General features: G+C 47.2%; 1 protein-coding gene across 1 annotated transcript; it reads right to left on the reverse strand.

Moving 5' to 3' along the window:
- Nucleotides 1-721: 721 nt before the first annotated feature.
- LOC308171264 (neuronal acetylcholine receptor subunit alpha-4-like) lies at nucleotides 722-5,397 on the reverse strand (the record flags this gene model as incomplete). The annotated part of the gene is made up of 8 exons (XM_080546103.1): nucleotides 5,269-5,397; nucleotides 4,939-4,983; nucleotides 4,707-4,816; nucleotides 3,758-3,974; nucleotides 2,722-3,405; nucleotides 2,341-2,370; nucleotides 1,876-2,106; nucleotides 722-847 (listed from the first exon to the last, which is right to left on the reverse strand). Exons 2-8 carry the CDS (start codon nucleotides 4,966-4,968, stop codon nucleotides 722-724), a joined length of 1,428 nt encoding a protein of 475 aa, XP_080402229.1. The 5' UTR covers nucleotides 4,969-4,983; nucleotides 5,269-5,397.
- Between the last annotated feature and the right edge of the window lie 7,578 nt (nucleotides 5,398-12,975).

Below are 12,975 nucleotides of genomic sequence, written 5' to 3' on the forward strand. Positions count from 1 at the left end.
TTTTTTTGAACACATTTCACTTACTTTCAGAATGTCCTTTTGGCCATTTATTTGTTATTTATAGCTCATGGACCTCAATATATCCTGTGTATCAACAGCCAGTCCAGGTGCGTCCCAATGATCTAAAGCAGCAGCGTCCTCCTCTCTCTATCTACATATCCTAAATACAAAGGTTCCATCTCACAAAACATAATGGAATGTAACAACGTTGACGCTCAATATCTCTGAACGACCCTAAACGGAGATAGAACCTTATAATTCTAAGCTCACGATACTGACCTGGAAACACAGGACAGAAGAAGACAAGAGGGAGGACGACTTTCAGCTGATGGTTTTAATCTGTTCAGGTCTATAAGGTCAGTGCAGAAGAACAGTAGGAGACAAAGAGATAAGGAAAGGCAGCACTCAAGTTGAGGGGGGGTGGCATGGCCCCCCTAAATAAAAACAGTCAAAATCATCCCCCTTCTAAAACTGCCATCCCCCCTTTCTATCCCTTATGTCATTTTATCAATGAACGTGGTATTACTGCTATTTCAACATTTAGTTTTGCGCATATTGAGTAAAACACTGTGGGCGAGGGAGGGGGCACGCACACATGCAATGACATTTTTACCAAGTCACTGACGCTGTGGGGATGCTAAAATTGTCCCCATATGATAAAATCCACCATCCCCCCTGATTGTCTTTTACAACTTGAGTCCTGAGTAAAGGAATGGAGTTTCTAGATCATTCCAGCCAGCCAGGGAGGCAGGAAGAGGCCGACGGTTCCCAGGATGCACACCAAGATGAACACACAGAGGAAGATGCGGTCGATCACCATGGCGACATACTTCCACTCCTGCTTGACCTGGAAGGCAACGGACACAACAATACATCAGTGTCTCAATCCAGTCAGAGAATTAGCAAGACAATGTTGATTATTATTAGTTCTGTTATTATGATCATAATGTTTCCTTATTATGTGAACCGGTTTTAACTCTGTTGTAGTGTGTTGTTGTGTAGTGGTCATGTGACCTTGAAAAAGGTAGCCACATCATGAACTCACTGGCATCATTTATGGTATTTGTGTGTGTGTGTGTGTGTGTGTGTGTGTGTGTGTGTGTGTGTGTGTGAGTGTGTGAGTGTGTGTGTGTGTGTGTGACATAGATGGTCAATCATTAAATACACATTTCATACAGACAGTAAAAATGATTGGGCTCTATATTATTTTCAGCCGGCATATAACGGAAGCAGGACGCAGGTGTATTGTTTAGTTTGCGTCGGCAAGTAACAGGTGAAATTACCACAGTGCTAGGCTAGGGGGCACTGTCTCGCATGCACTCAGGTGGGCTGAATAGCGGTCAGGTGCACTGAACAATTCTGGCCTTAAAATTAAAAGCACTAATATTACAGACACGCCCCCCCCTAACACCAGCTCCCACGTTCGCACTAGAACTTGTTTTTTTTACGTAGAACAGCACAGAACCCATAAGGTTGTGAAATAATTGATTTCTCTTCCAAAGCATGTAGTGCTTCCAAAACATTACACCATACTGTATTCTTATTCAGTCACTCATCCACCTAATGTAAAAAGGGTAGGCGCATTAATATAGTTTTTTGTTTGGTACTTTTGAGTTTTCTGTTAAGATGCGTAAGTGAAATTTTGTTTATAAAAGTTGCAATGTTTTGATTATGTACTCATGGGGAAAAACCATACATGTAAAAAGGGTAGGCGCAATAAGGCATGGCTTCAGCCTACACCTTTTTGGTCCTGGTGTTACGCATTGTGACTGTGTACATTTGTTATGTTTTTAATGTTTTTAATGTTTAATATCTGTATTATGAATTGACCAAAATAAACATTCTCAATCAATCAATCAATCAATCAAAACCTACAGAGAAGTCCATGTCCTCGGCTCGGAGGTGGTCAGCGATGTACTGCACCCCCTCCACAGCCTTCCACAGGGAGGGGGACAGGGAGAGGAGACCCTGGGCGTCCCCGGAGTTGCTGGAGCCTCCAGCCTTGGTGACGTCTGCCCGGTATGGACCCCCGCCTCCACCTGTGTGACGCCTACACAGGACAGGACAGCTCTGCCTCCTCTCCTCCCCCAGGGGGTGGGGCTGGTTCTGGGAGAGAAGCTGTGGCTTACTGAGGCTTTGACCGTTCAAGCTCTGCGATGAAATACAATGAAAATGTATTGTATGATTTTTTGGGGGACAAGCTGATATTTGTCTTCTGCCTTTGCTGACCCTCCAACACATACGCACACATACTCATACACACACACACCCACACCCACACACACACACACACACGCACACCTCTAAACTGGGGGTCCTGAACCAGCATCCATGCATTACCTTGGAGGCCACCTCGTGCAGGCTGCAGTACTGGATGCTGCGAGAGCGACCGCAGACAGAGCTCTGGGGCCTCTCTCTCTCTCCCAGGCCATACTGCACACTGAGGGAACGGAGCTTAGGCCTGCCCTGGCAGTGGTGGTGGTGGGGGTGGGGGTGGTGGTGGTGCTTCTCCCTGGGGCGATGGAGGTGGGGGTGGAGGGGAGGAGGAGGAGGCGGTGTGGAGCAGCCTGGCCGGGTGGAAGAGAAGGAGGAGGAGGAGGAGGAGTGGGGTGGTGGTGGGGGTTCCTCCAGGAGGATGGTGTACTGGCTGTGGCTGGAGGAGAGTGACCCGCCCAGACCCGTCTCCGTGCGCCGACCCAGGGAGAGAGAGGACGAACGGGCCAAGCTGTCCTGGGGGGCACCCTGGGGGGAGGTGGCGGAGGAGGAGGTGGAGGGGGAGAAGTAGGGCTCGTCCCCGGCCCCGGGCCCAGAACACACACCGCTACCCCAGACGCCACCCCCCCCCGCGCCGCCGCCGCGGCCGACCCTGGTGCGCATCATCTCCACGAGCTTCCCGCCGTTGACCTCTTTGACCACGGCCGGAGGACGCCGTATGCACAGGACGCCGGGCACGACCTCCAGGAAGACGGCGCGCACCCAGCGCGGCATGGTGTGCGTGCGCGGCGAGCGGTGGTGCACGTTGAGCACGAAGATGGTGATGATGATGGAGAGGGTGACGAAGATCATGGTGAAGAGGAGGTACTCGCCGATCAGCGGGATCACCAGCGAGGTGGAGGGGATGATCTCGGTGATGAGGAGGAGGAAGACGGTCAGGGAGAGGAGGACGGAAATGCACAGGGTGATCTTCTCGCCGCAGTCGGAGGGCAGGTAGAAGACCAGGACGGTCAGGCAGGAGATGAGGAGGCAGGGGACGATGAGGTTGATGGTGTAGAAGAGAGGGAGCCTCCGGATGAGGAAGGAGTAGGTGATGTCGGAGTAGACCTCGTGGCAACATTCGTACTTCTTGATGTTGTAGTTGGCCACGGCGCTGACGAGCACCCACTCGCCGCTCTCCCAGTAGTTCATCTGGCGGTCCAGAAAGAGGGGCAGGGAGAGATGGAGAAAGAGAGAGGAAGGGAGGGAGGGAAAGAGAGAGAGGACAAAAGAGAAAGAAAGCAAGAGACAGAGAGATAGAGAGAGATGAGAAATGATAAAGGCATTCCGTTCATATTGACCCATAACAGACAAAGTGTCCTCAACGTCACAGCCTGGAATGTAATGACAGGGGAAAAGAGCAGAATTCTCACCTGGTCCACGGTGCTGGTCACTCACCTGGTCCACGGTGCAGGCCCACTCCCCTGGTACACATTGGCTGGCCCATTCACCTGGTCCACGGTGCAGGCCCACTCCCCTGGTACACATTGGCTGGCCCACTCACCTGGTCCACGTTGCTGGCCATGCTGACCAGGTCGATCTTGGCCCTGTCGTAGGTCCACGAGCCAAACTTCATGGTGCAGTTCTGCTGGTCGAAGGGGAAGAAGGTGACGTCGATGCTGCAGGAGGACTTGTAGATGGCCGGGGGGACCCACTTTATCCAGCCGTCGTGGAAGAGGTGGGCCTTGGTCAGGTGGGTGATGGTGAAGTCACCGTCGGCACTGGAGAGGAGAGAGAGGGGAGTGTTGTGGATATAATTGATTCTTAATAGATTTAGTAGAACTTACAAAGCACAAAGAGCTTAGATCAATTGTCTCCAAAGAGGCCTTTTATTAAGCCAATGTTTACATGAGCGCAGCAGCAAGAAGCAAGCAGGAAGCAAAAAGCCCCCAACGATGGGCGGGACTCATATTTATAGAACTGTCCTTGGTCATGAGGTCACCATTCTTGGGAACCAATCATATTATACAAATCTGTGATTACATAAGTTATGGGCCCTGTCCATAGTCAGAATGATTCACTGCGCCACAAATCTTGGCTCATACCTTACAGGAAGGAAATGGGCCTTCCTTGAGTGCTAGATTCCGCCCCGACTTACAGTTCTCAGTATAACATGATATAAAACCACTACAGGAGCCAAACGAATCACACATGTACTGTACATTCAAGCTACAAGCACGATTCGATTGGAGTGAGATTGTATGCCGATGGAGAGGTAGAGTATCTTAACTCCATGGTTAGTATGTGGATGGAATGTATATGTACAGCATTCGGTATTTAGGGTATTTGGATGTTTTTTGTCTATTAGGGGAGGCCGGTTGAGGCATCAGCTACCTCCACCAGCCTTCCCTGATATGTATATACTATCATGTATTTGAGGGTGGTGGGTAGCCTGGATGTTGGGGGCTATAGTGGATCAATAATGACACTTTGGGGTGAAAACCTAAACGTACTTGTTGTACAGAACGATGTCTGGTCTCCAGATGAGCTGTGAGGGGATCCTCATGGACGTGATGTTTTCATATTCTCTAGGGTTCCACCTCAGTTTGTAGTCGTACCACTCCTGAAAGAGCAGAACCAACAGTAACAGTATGGCAACACAAACAGACAACCTCGACACCAAATCGCTGTCCAAAAACGGCTGTTGTCGACAGTATCCATATGATTCAATGGAGAGATACTCACTTGTTTCACCCAGACATTTGTGGTCATCATTTGATTTTTCTCGTCCTTGGAGGAAAAGAACAATGAGACAGAGTTGGCTGTTGGAAGGGGATACGTACTGTATGATCACGGTCTTAAATGACTAATAAAGTGCAAATTCATGGTACCCCTTGAAAAGAAAGGTCACATGTTTCAAGTGTCATACTGTACTATTAGCACCACAGATTCTAATTCATTATGATAAGGGAACGTAATTATTATAATAATTACGTATCATTATTATAATAAGGGAACGTAGGATTTACAATGTAAATATCACAGGAGTGAAATCAATGGTTCATTGTCCCTCACCACGTCGATGAGCTGAGCGATGGACAGGCCGAAGCGTACGCTGACCACGTCAGTGGTGTTAGCCACGGGCCGTGCTAGCTTGTTGTAGCGGCTGAAGAGAGTGTTCAACAGCCTGTCCTCCGCCTGAGCCCTGGCCCCGGGGTGGGAACACTCTGGAGGAGGGGAGGAGGGGGAGTAGGGGAGGGGGGAGAGGGGAGGAGGGTAGAAGGGGGAGTAGGGGAGGGGGAGAGGGGAGGAGGGTAGAAGGGGGAGTAGGGGAGTTGGGAGAGGGGAGGAGGGTAGAAGGGGGAGGGGGCAGAGGTGGGGAGGGGGGGAGGAGGGTAGAAGGGGGAGAGGGGAGGGGGGAGAGGTGGGAGAGGGGAGGAGGGTAGAAGGATGTTGTTTGGGATGAGTAGGATAAGGATGAGAATTAGGGGGAGAAACAAAGGGGAGACAGAGAGACAGAGAGACAGTCAGAAATGAGAGGAAGATGGAAGATGGAGGGATGTGAAGAGGGGAAGGAAAAAGGAGTGATTTTAGCGGGAGGGGGGAAGAGGGAGAGAAGGAAGAAAAACAAACATTATTTTACATACAATTACACATTACACGTAAACATACAGTATTCATCGTAAAGTGTATATGCGACCTGCTTGGATTGTTTTACTAACGACACAGTACACGCTTCATGGTTCAATCCCCATTGATCAACCTCCAACCATCCAATCTCCATCTGCTTCATATTCCTCCCCTAAAATATAATGGATCAATACCAGCACAATGGAGCTCTTCATCTTTGGAGTTTGCATGCAGGGAGCATACACTACCTTCTCATCTATCCTTCTCTTGGCCTTCAATGTAATCCCTGTGTTCTCTAGAGTAATCCCATCATGGTAATACCAAGATGCCTTTCCCGTCAGTAATATCTGTACATGAACTTGAATGACCTACAAAACGAAGTCATATAACCATAGCAGTGGAGGCCGGTGGAGGTAGACATCGGAGGATGGGGCTCATTGAAATGCATGGAACGGAATTAGGGAATGGTTCCTTATTCCATCCCATACATTACAATGAGCTCCGTCCTCCGATGTCTACCTCCGCCAGCCTCCCTGAGCCATACATTCAATTGCGTGACGCAAGATGTGTGTTCTTTTGGCTACATCATGTGGCTTATACATTTGATCATGTGTGTATCCTGACTTGGTTGTTTGAAAAGATCTCAAAAGAATATAATTGATGGTATAATTTGGGTTCATTCACAACTGAGACTACCTCTTCCCACTAGAGGGCGCTGTTCGTGAGCTTAGAATTATAAGGTTCTATCTCTGTTTAGGGCAGTTGAGAGATATTGAGCGTGTTTTATGAGATGGAACCTTTATGAGATGGAACCTTCGTATTTTATTAATTACTAACTAAAAAATGTCAACATTTAAAAAAATAACACCACACACGGCATTATTAAACACCTAATGGATCAGAAACTAAATTTTGACAAAAATAACCTTATAATTCTAACGTCACGTGTTACAACATAGAGTCCAACAGTTTCTACTAACCTTATGTGTGCGTTCTACAACGTAAGATTAGATCAGATTCAACTTTATTGTCATCGCATTGTACAGAGTACTGAGACAACGAAGTGTAGTTTGGCATCTAACCAGATGCAAATAGTGGCATAGTGCAATGATATCATAGACAGTGCATGATATTACAGTGTAAGGTATTACAGTGAGTATAAATAAATTAGTACAATATATACATGAGATGAGAATATCAATATGATATGTACAGCTGAACAAGGGCAATAGGTATTGAGGTATGTTACATGTAATGTAAGTTGTATAATTGGAGACTGAATAATTATGACCATAATAAATACAGTATGTGTAAACAAGCAGTATAGTGCAAAAAAGTTCAATTGAAGTCCTGAGTGTGCAGCCAGTAGAGGTATGGGGGGGGGGAGGGGGTACACTGATACTGGGAGATCATGTTCCTCTTGTTGGGGGGTGGAGGGAGGGTGGTGGGGGGTTCAGCAGAGGAACAGTTGCAGGGAAGAAGAAGCTGTTCCTGAGCCTGCTAGTGTGGGAACGGAGACTCCCGTTCCTCCTCTCGGATGGTAAGATGATAAGCCTCACCACCTCTACACCAACTTCACAACACTGGCTCCCCGCTGGTGGAATGAGCTTCCCACGGCTGTCAGAACTGCAGAGTCACTACCCATCTTCCGTCGTAGACTGAAGACCCATCTCTTCAGGTTACACCTTATTAACTGCTCCTCCTGAGACATCTTCTGCCCCTCAGCACTGCGTCTCCTGAAGACACCCGCTTTTCCCCTCTACTGTGTCCCTAAAAACTTCTATTGCCCCCTTGTACTGTTTCTCTGTTTCTCCAGTGTCCCCAAAAAAAAAAAATCTAGGTTTAGAAGAAGGTTTTTCCTTCTATCAGTGGCCCCGGGCCTGAGCTGGATTACTCTTCCTGCTACGACTGGTGGATTGATGATTCACTTGCTTAGTATTCAAATGTATTGATTGTAAGTCGCTTTGTTTAATGTAAGCCTCACTTTAACACATGTTCATATCAATGAGAGAATTGAGCTTTGGAACCCGGATCGTCAGTAGATACTGAGGTAAAGTATGATCATGTTAAACACATAACAATGTTATGTTGTGTAAAGGAATAGAATTAATTTGTAAAGTCAAGGTGAAGATAAAAAAATACTGAGTTTCCCCCACTGCAATCACTATCTATTACTATTGCCTTTATGTGCAAGAAAGAGGGTCATAGGACATAATAAAACAAATCTATGTATAGCTGCTGTTTACTGTACCTTGGAGAGGGAGAAAACACATCAGAATTCCCACAAGGCGATAGGAGTCGATAGGAGACATATTCCTGACGTTCCCAACTTCTCTTGTCGCCCATAACATGGAAAACAATCAAAGTCTTCTCCTTTCTTTGAGCTGAAGCACCATCTGTCTTTCACTCCTTGTTTCCTTTGATTGCCTTCCTCTGTGTCATCCTTCTTCATTTGTTTTGATACGCGTTTACGTATTACCCAATCTTTACCTGATCTTTATTTTTACAAAGTTGGCCGAAAATCAACATTTCAAAACTCCTGTCACTCCTGTCTCTCCTCTGTCTGTCACTCCTGTCTCTCCTCCTCCGTCCCTGAGCCCTCTCTCCCCATCCTCCTCTCTCTGTTTTCTCTCTCTCTCCCTCTCCCTCTCTCCCTCTCTCCCTCTCTCTCTCTCTCTCTCCCTCTCTCTCTCTCCCTCTCTCTCTCTCTCTCTCTCTCTCTCTCTCTCTCTCCCTCTCTCTCCCTCTCTGGGGCCAGCTGGTACACCCCGGCCAGGGCCTGAGATAAAAAGTTCTTTACCTATGATAAGGGGTTCTTTACCTGTGATAAGGGATGTTCAGTGAAGTGGTAACGGATGTTCTGCGAAGTGGTAACAGATGTTCTGCGTAGTGGTAACCGGTAGTCGCTGCTTGGGTCTGATACAAAGAACGGAGTGTCTGTTTTAGGAATAAAAGTTATAATTTAGGGGGGGGTTTTGGAAAAGGAGAGGGGGAGTATACTGTATATGTAGTTTTACTGTCTAAACTTCCTTCCATTATCCTTATCAGCCAACATAGTGAATTCAAATCATATCTTTCATACAAGCACAACATTGACTTCAGAACATCAATTTCTGGGGCAAAGTAACCACACATTTCACTTTCCCCTTTGAACATCCAGAGGAAATTAGATGCAGTATGTCCATCCAGAATCCATGTTCAGCTCTGTTATGTGCTTTTCCACAAAAACAGGCATTTCCCATTGATCTTGGCTACATCAAAACAAATGATGTTGATGAGACGGACCAGAGAGGGACTACGGAATGCAATCATAAGCAGCATCAAAACATGTCTTCTAGTTTAATGTACATCTTAATACATATAACAAGATTTAAAAAAAAATACATTCCACATAATTTGATTATTACTTTCATTTCTTAATTCGGGTAGCACAAGAAAACATTAAATTAAATATTGAGTGACAATTACTGTAATGAATACAGTATGTAATTCATCTTATCAACTATGATGTTGTGTATGGTATCATTGTAATCCTTGACCTTCAAAACATGGGGGTAGACATCATTTGTTCAGTGTTAAGTTATCATGTTTGGTTCAGGAGATATGAAGCAAAATACATTATTCGGCTATGGCGGAAAGGAAAATGCCCGCCATGGCCACCTGAACACTTCATGATGTTGTGTATGGTATCATTTTAATCATTGACCTTCAAAACATAGGGGTAGACATCATTTGTTCTGTGTTATCATGTTTGGTTCAGGAGATATGAAGCAAAATACACAATTGGGCTATGGCGGAAAGAAAAATGCCCGCCATGGCCACTAGGAGGAGTTTTTGCGAGGGCTCCACGTCTGAAAATGTTCAGCACCCCAAACTGTACAAGTGTACCAAGTTTTGTGCTTTTATGAAAAAGTGAACTATTTTTTCACATATTAACCGGACTATACCAACTAGTGGACATATTTTAGATTGGAGCAAATCGCATGTGACTTGATTACGAAAAGGGGAGGTAGAGCTCTCCCCGAAATGTCCGTGGTCGTAGTGATTACTGCGCCGTTATACTACCAAAAAGTAGTTCTCTCTCCTACCCAACTGTATAGCCTACTATATAACTATACAATGAGTATGTGTACAGTGTATAGTAAGACATTTGTTTTACTTCCTTTGAGTCGAAAATGCTGCCCGTGTATTCAATAAATAACATATTTATAGAATTCAGTATTCTGTGAACCAATGAATGACAGGAGAATTGTATGACGTGCGGAGCGATACTCAGGGGTGAGAAGCCCTATAAATCACCTGACCCAATTCGTATCGCAGACAGTTGATCAGATTTGAAAGAAGTCACTTCTATGTAAGTACATCTAAGGCGTTCTGTGAGGAAATAGAGCTAGCTACACGATGTTTATGACCTTACATGCTGCCAGATAATCACTGTCAAAGTAATTAAAGAATATAAGCTTTTAATTGAGCCACATGAGATGGTTTCAAGTCCAGTTGCCACCAGTTGTGATTTTAGCGAGCTAGTTTAGACAGGCCGCCTGTTCTAACGCGATGTTTAAATGTTCAATAATATTAGCCAGTTAGTAATTAATACATCTAAAGCAATGCATTTTAACTGTAGACTACAGAAGCAACGATGACTCTATTAGCTAATGTATGAAGTACAAAGTGGTTGTTAGTTAGCTAGCTAAGGCTGGTCTCTTGCCTCGTGCAGCACTTTGCGCCAGTATGTGGTCACGACTGTGTAAGTAAGTAAAGTAAGTAAAGCTTTATTTATATAGCGCCTTTCGTACATGAAATGCAACTCAAAGCGCTGTGGTCACATAGACATGTGCTCGTGACTGTCTTTAACCATCTATGGCACCTTGTTGCCTCTAGCCATTATTGGCCTTTTACATTCACACAATGCATCCCCAGTTATGATGCAATACTTAGAAAAAGAGGCAGGGCCATAAGGAACCAATAGCAGTGTTTGAATTTGTCACATGTCTCTCTGGAGGCCATGCAGCATCCCTTTCTTCCAGACCTTCCCACAAGAATTAGCTTAGACATTTCTGTCCACAAAAATCGATTAAAAACATATTTTCCTGGCCTTTTTCAACTTTGAAAAAAATATATTCACAATAATAGGTAAGTAAAGCTTACTTTCTAATAGTTTAATTTACTTTATTTGCTAATTAAGTAATGGAAACAATCCTAGTCCCTAAAATTAACTACTCTGTCCATTTACCTCATAACCATAAAACCAGACTCAACAACCTAAACAACTCCATTGAGAAACTTAGCCACATCCCCCAAATCCCCCCACAGGACTTTCACACCTACCAAGATCTGATTCATTGGACACCCCTTACAGGAACTAACATTTGGACTCTCTGGCAGAAGTCTTTAAACTAGTGACCCTCTCTAGCGCAGACCAGCGGGAGAGCGGTACTAATCCCCATCACCTAGAAACGAGTGTCAAAAGCATCTTCAACCTCTCTAAGTCCTTCCGACCTACCCCAGCCCAAATTTAGAAACAGAAAACATCAAAACACAGACATGCGTGATAGAAGCCTCTCCATGGTAGAGGCAAGCAACCATACTTTGATTAGAGTCAGTTTGAGGATAAATGTCGATATATTCTGACAGATTACATCTCCATGGTAACGCCATCGAGGTAACATCAACAGATGATAAGGAAGTGGTGGGCGTGGTCTCAGGGGGGCACAGGAAGTGCTCAGGGCATGGTGACATCACATCCTCTCTCCTCCGATAAACATTGGCTGTGTTCGGAATAGCGTACTAGCATACTCAATGAGTATATACTGCATACTACCTACTAAATTCATAATAATACTGTTATGACACGGGGGCGAGGGAGCTCAAGGACACGACACCGGAGGCAGAATATAGTGTTAGCCCCGTAGGGTATTTATTTACAGTGCAGGTGGGTGGAAACACAGATGATGAGTCCGGAGGTTTCAGCCTGGCGGGCTGGGGGTTTCAACCTGGCGGGATGGCGGTAGTGGTTGGCATAGGCTGTGGAGGAACAGGAAAGCAGGGTAAGTCTCCACGGTAGGCCAGTACACAAGATATCAACGAATCACAAGAATAGGCACAAGAGCAAAGTTCATAACTAATCACAGCGGATACTTGCCAGGTCATTCTTAGGGAAGAACTGACGATGATTGAAGGGAGTCCAGGGTAGATGTAGCCAGAGGGTTGATTGGGGAGTGGAGACAGGTGTGTGGGTTTGACTGTGGCTGGATAACCCTCCAATCACCGGGAACGAGCTTCACCTGCGGCGGAGAGCACGCTGTGCTCGGGTTGTGGGGGCGGGGGAGGGCGTGTGTGACGGCCCAGCCGTAACAGGACCCCCCCCCGAGGGGGAGCCTCCTGGCGACCGGCCCGGAGCCTCCGGGTGGGCCCGATAGAAGTCCCTGAGGAGGACTGGGGACATGATCTGGGACCGGGGAATCCAGCTCCGTTCCTCTGGGCCATATCCTTCCCAGTCCACCAGGTACTGGAAACCCCGGCCACAGCGACGAGCCCTGAGGAGCCTCCTTACCGCCCACTGGGGGTGGCCATCCACCAACTGAGGAGGGGGCGGTGCAGGGGCTGGTGGCATCAGGTCGCTGGCGACATGGGGCTTAACCCGGGAGACGTGGAACACCGGGTGGATCCGACGGAGGGAGTGAGGGAGGACCAGCCGGATGGCAGCGGGGTTGATGACCCGGTCGATGACGTAGGGGCCGATGTACCTCGACGCCAACTTCCGGGAGGGGACATTGAGGGGGAGATCCGCCGTGGAGAGCCAGACCCTCTGGCCCACCTGGTACACCGGAGCTGGAGTGCGACGACGGTTGGCGCTTCGGGTAGTTCGGGCGGTGGCCCGAAGCAAGGCCGAGCGTACGGAGGTCCAGACCCGACGACAGCGAAGGAGGTGTGCCTGGACTGATGGTACCGACGCTTCGCCCTCCTGGGTAGAAAGCAGGGGTGGCTGGTACCCCAAGGAGCACTCGAAGGGGGACCGGCCGGTGGCTTCATTCACCATGGCGTTCAGGGAGTACTCCACCCAGGGTAGGTCCTTGCTCCAGGAGGATGGATGGAGGGAGGACATGCAGCGGAGTGCCGACTCCAGGCTCTGGTTGGCTCTCTCCGCCTGCC

Source organism: Nansenia antarctica (genome assembly GCF_963989245.1).
Source record: "Nansenia antarctica genome assembly, chromosome: 15".
NCBI classification, from domain to species: domain Eukaryota; kingdom Metazoa; phylum Chordata; class Actinopteri; order Argentiniformes; family Microstomatidae; genus Nansenia; species Nansenia antarctica.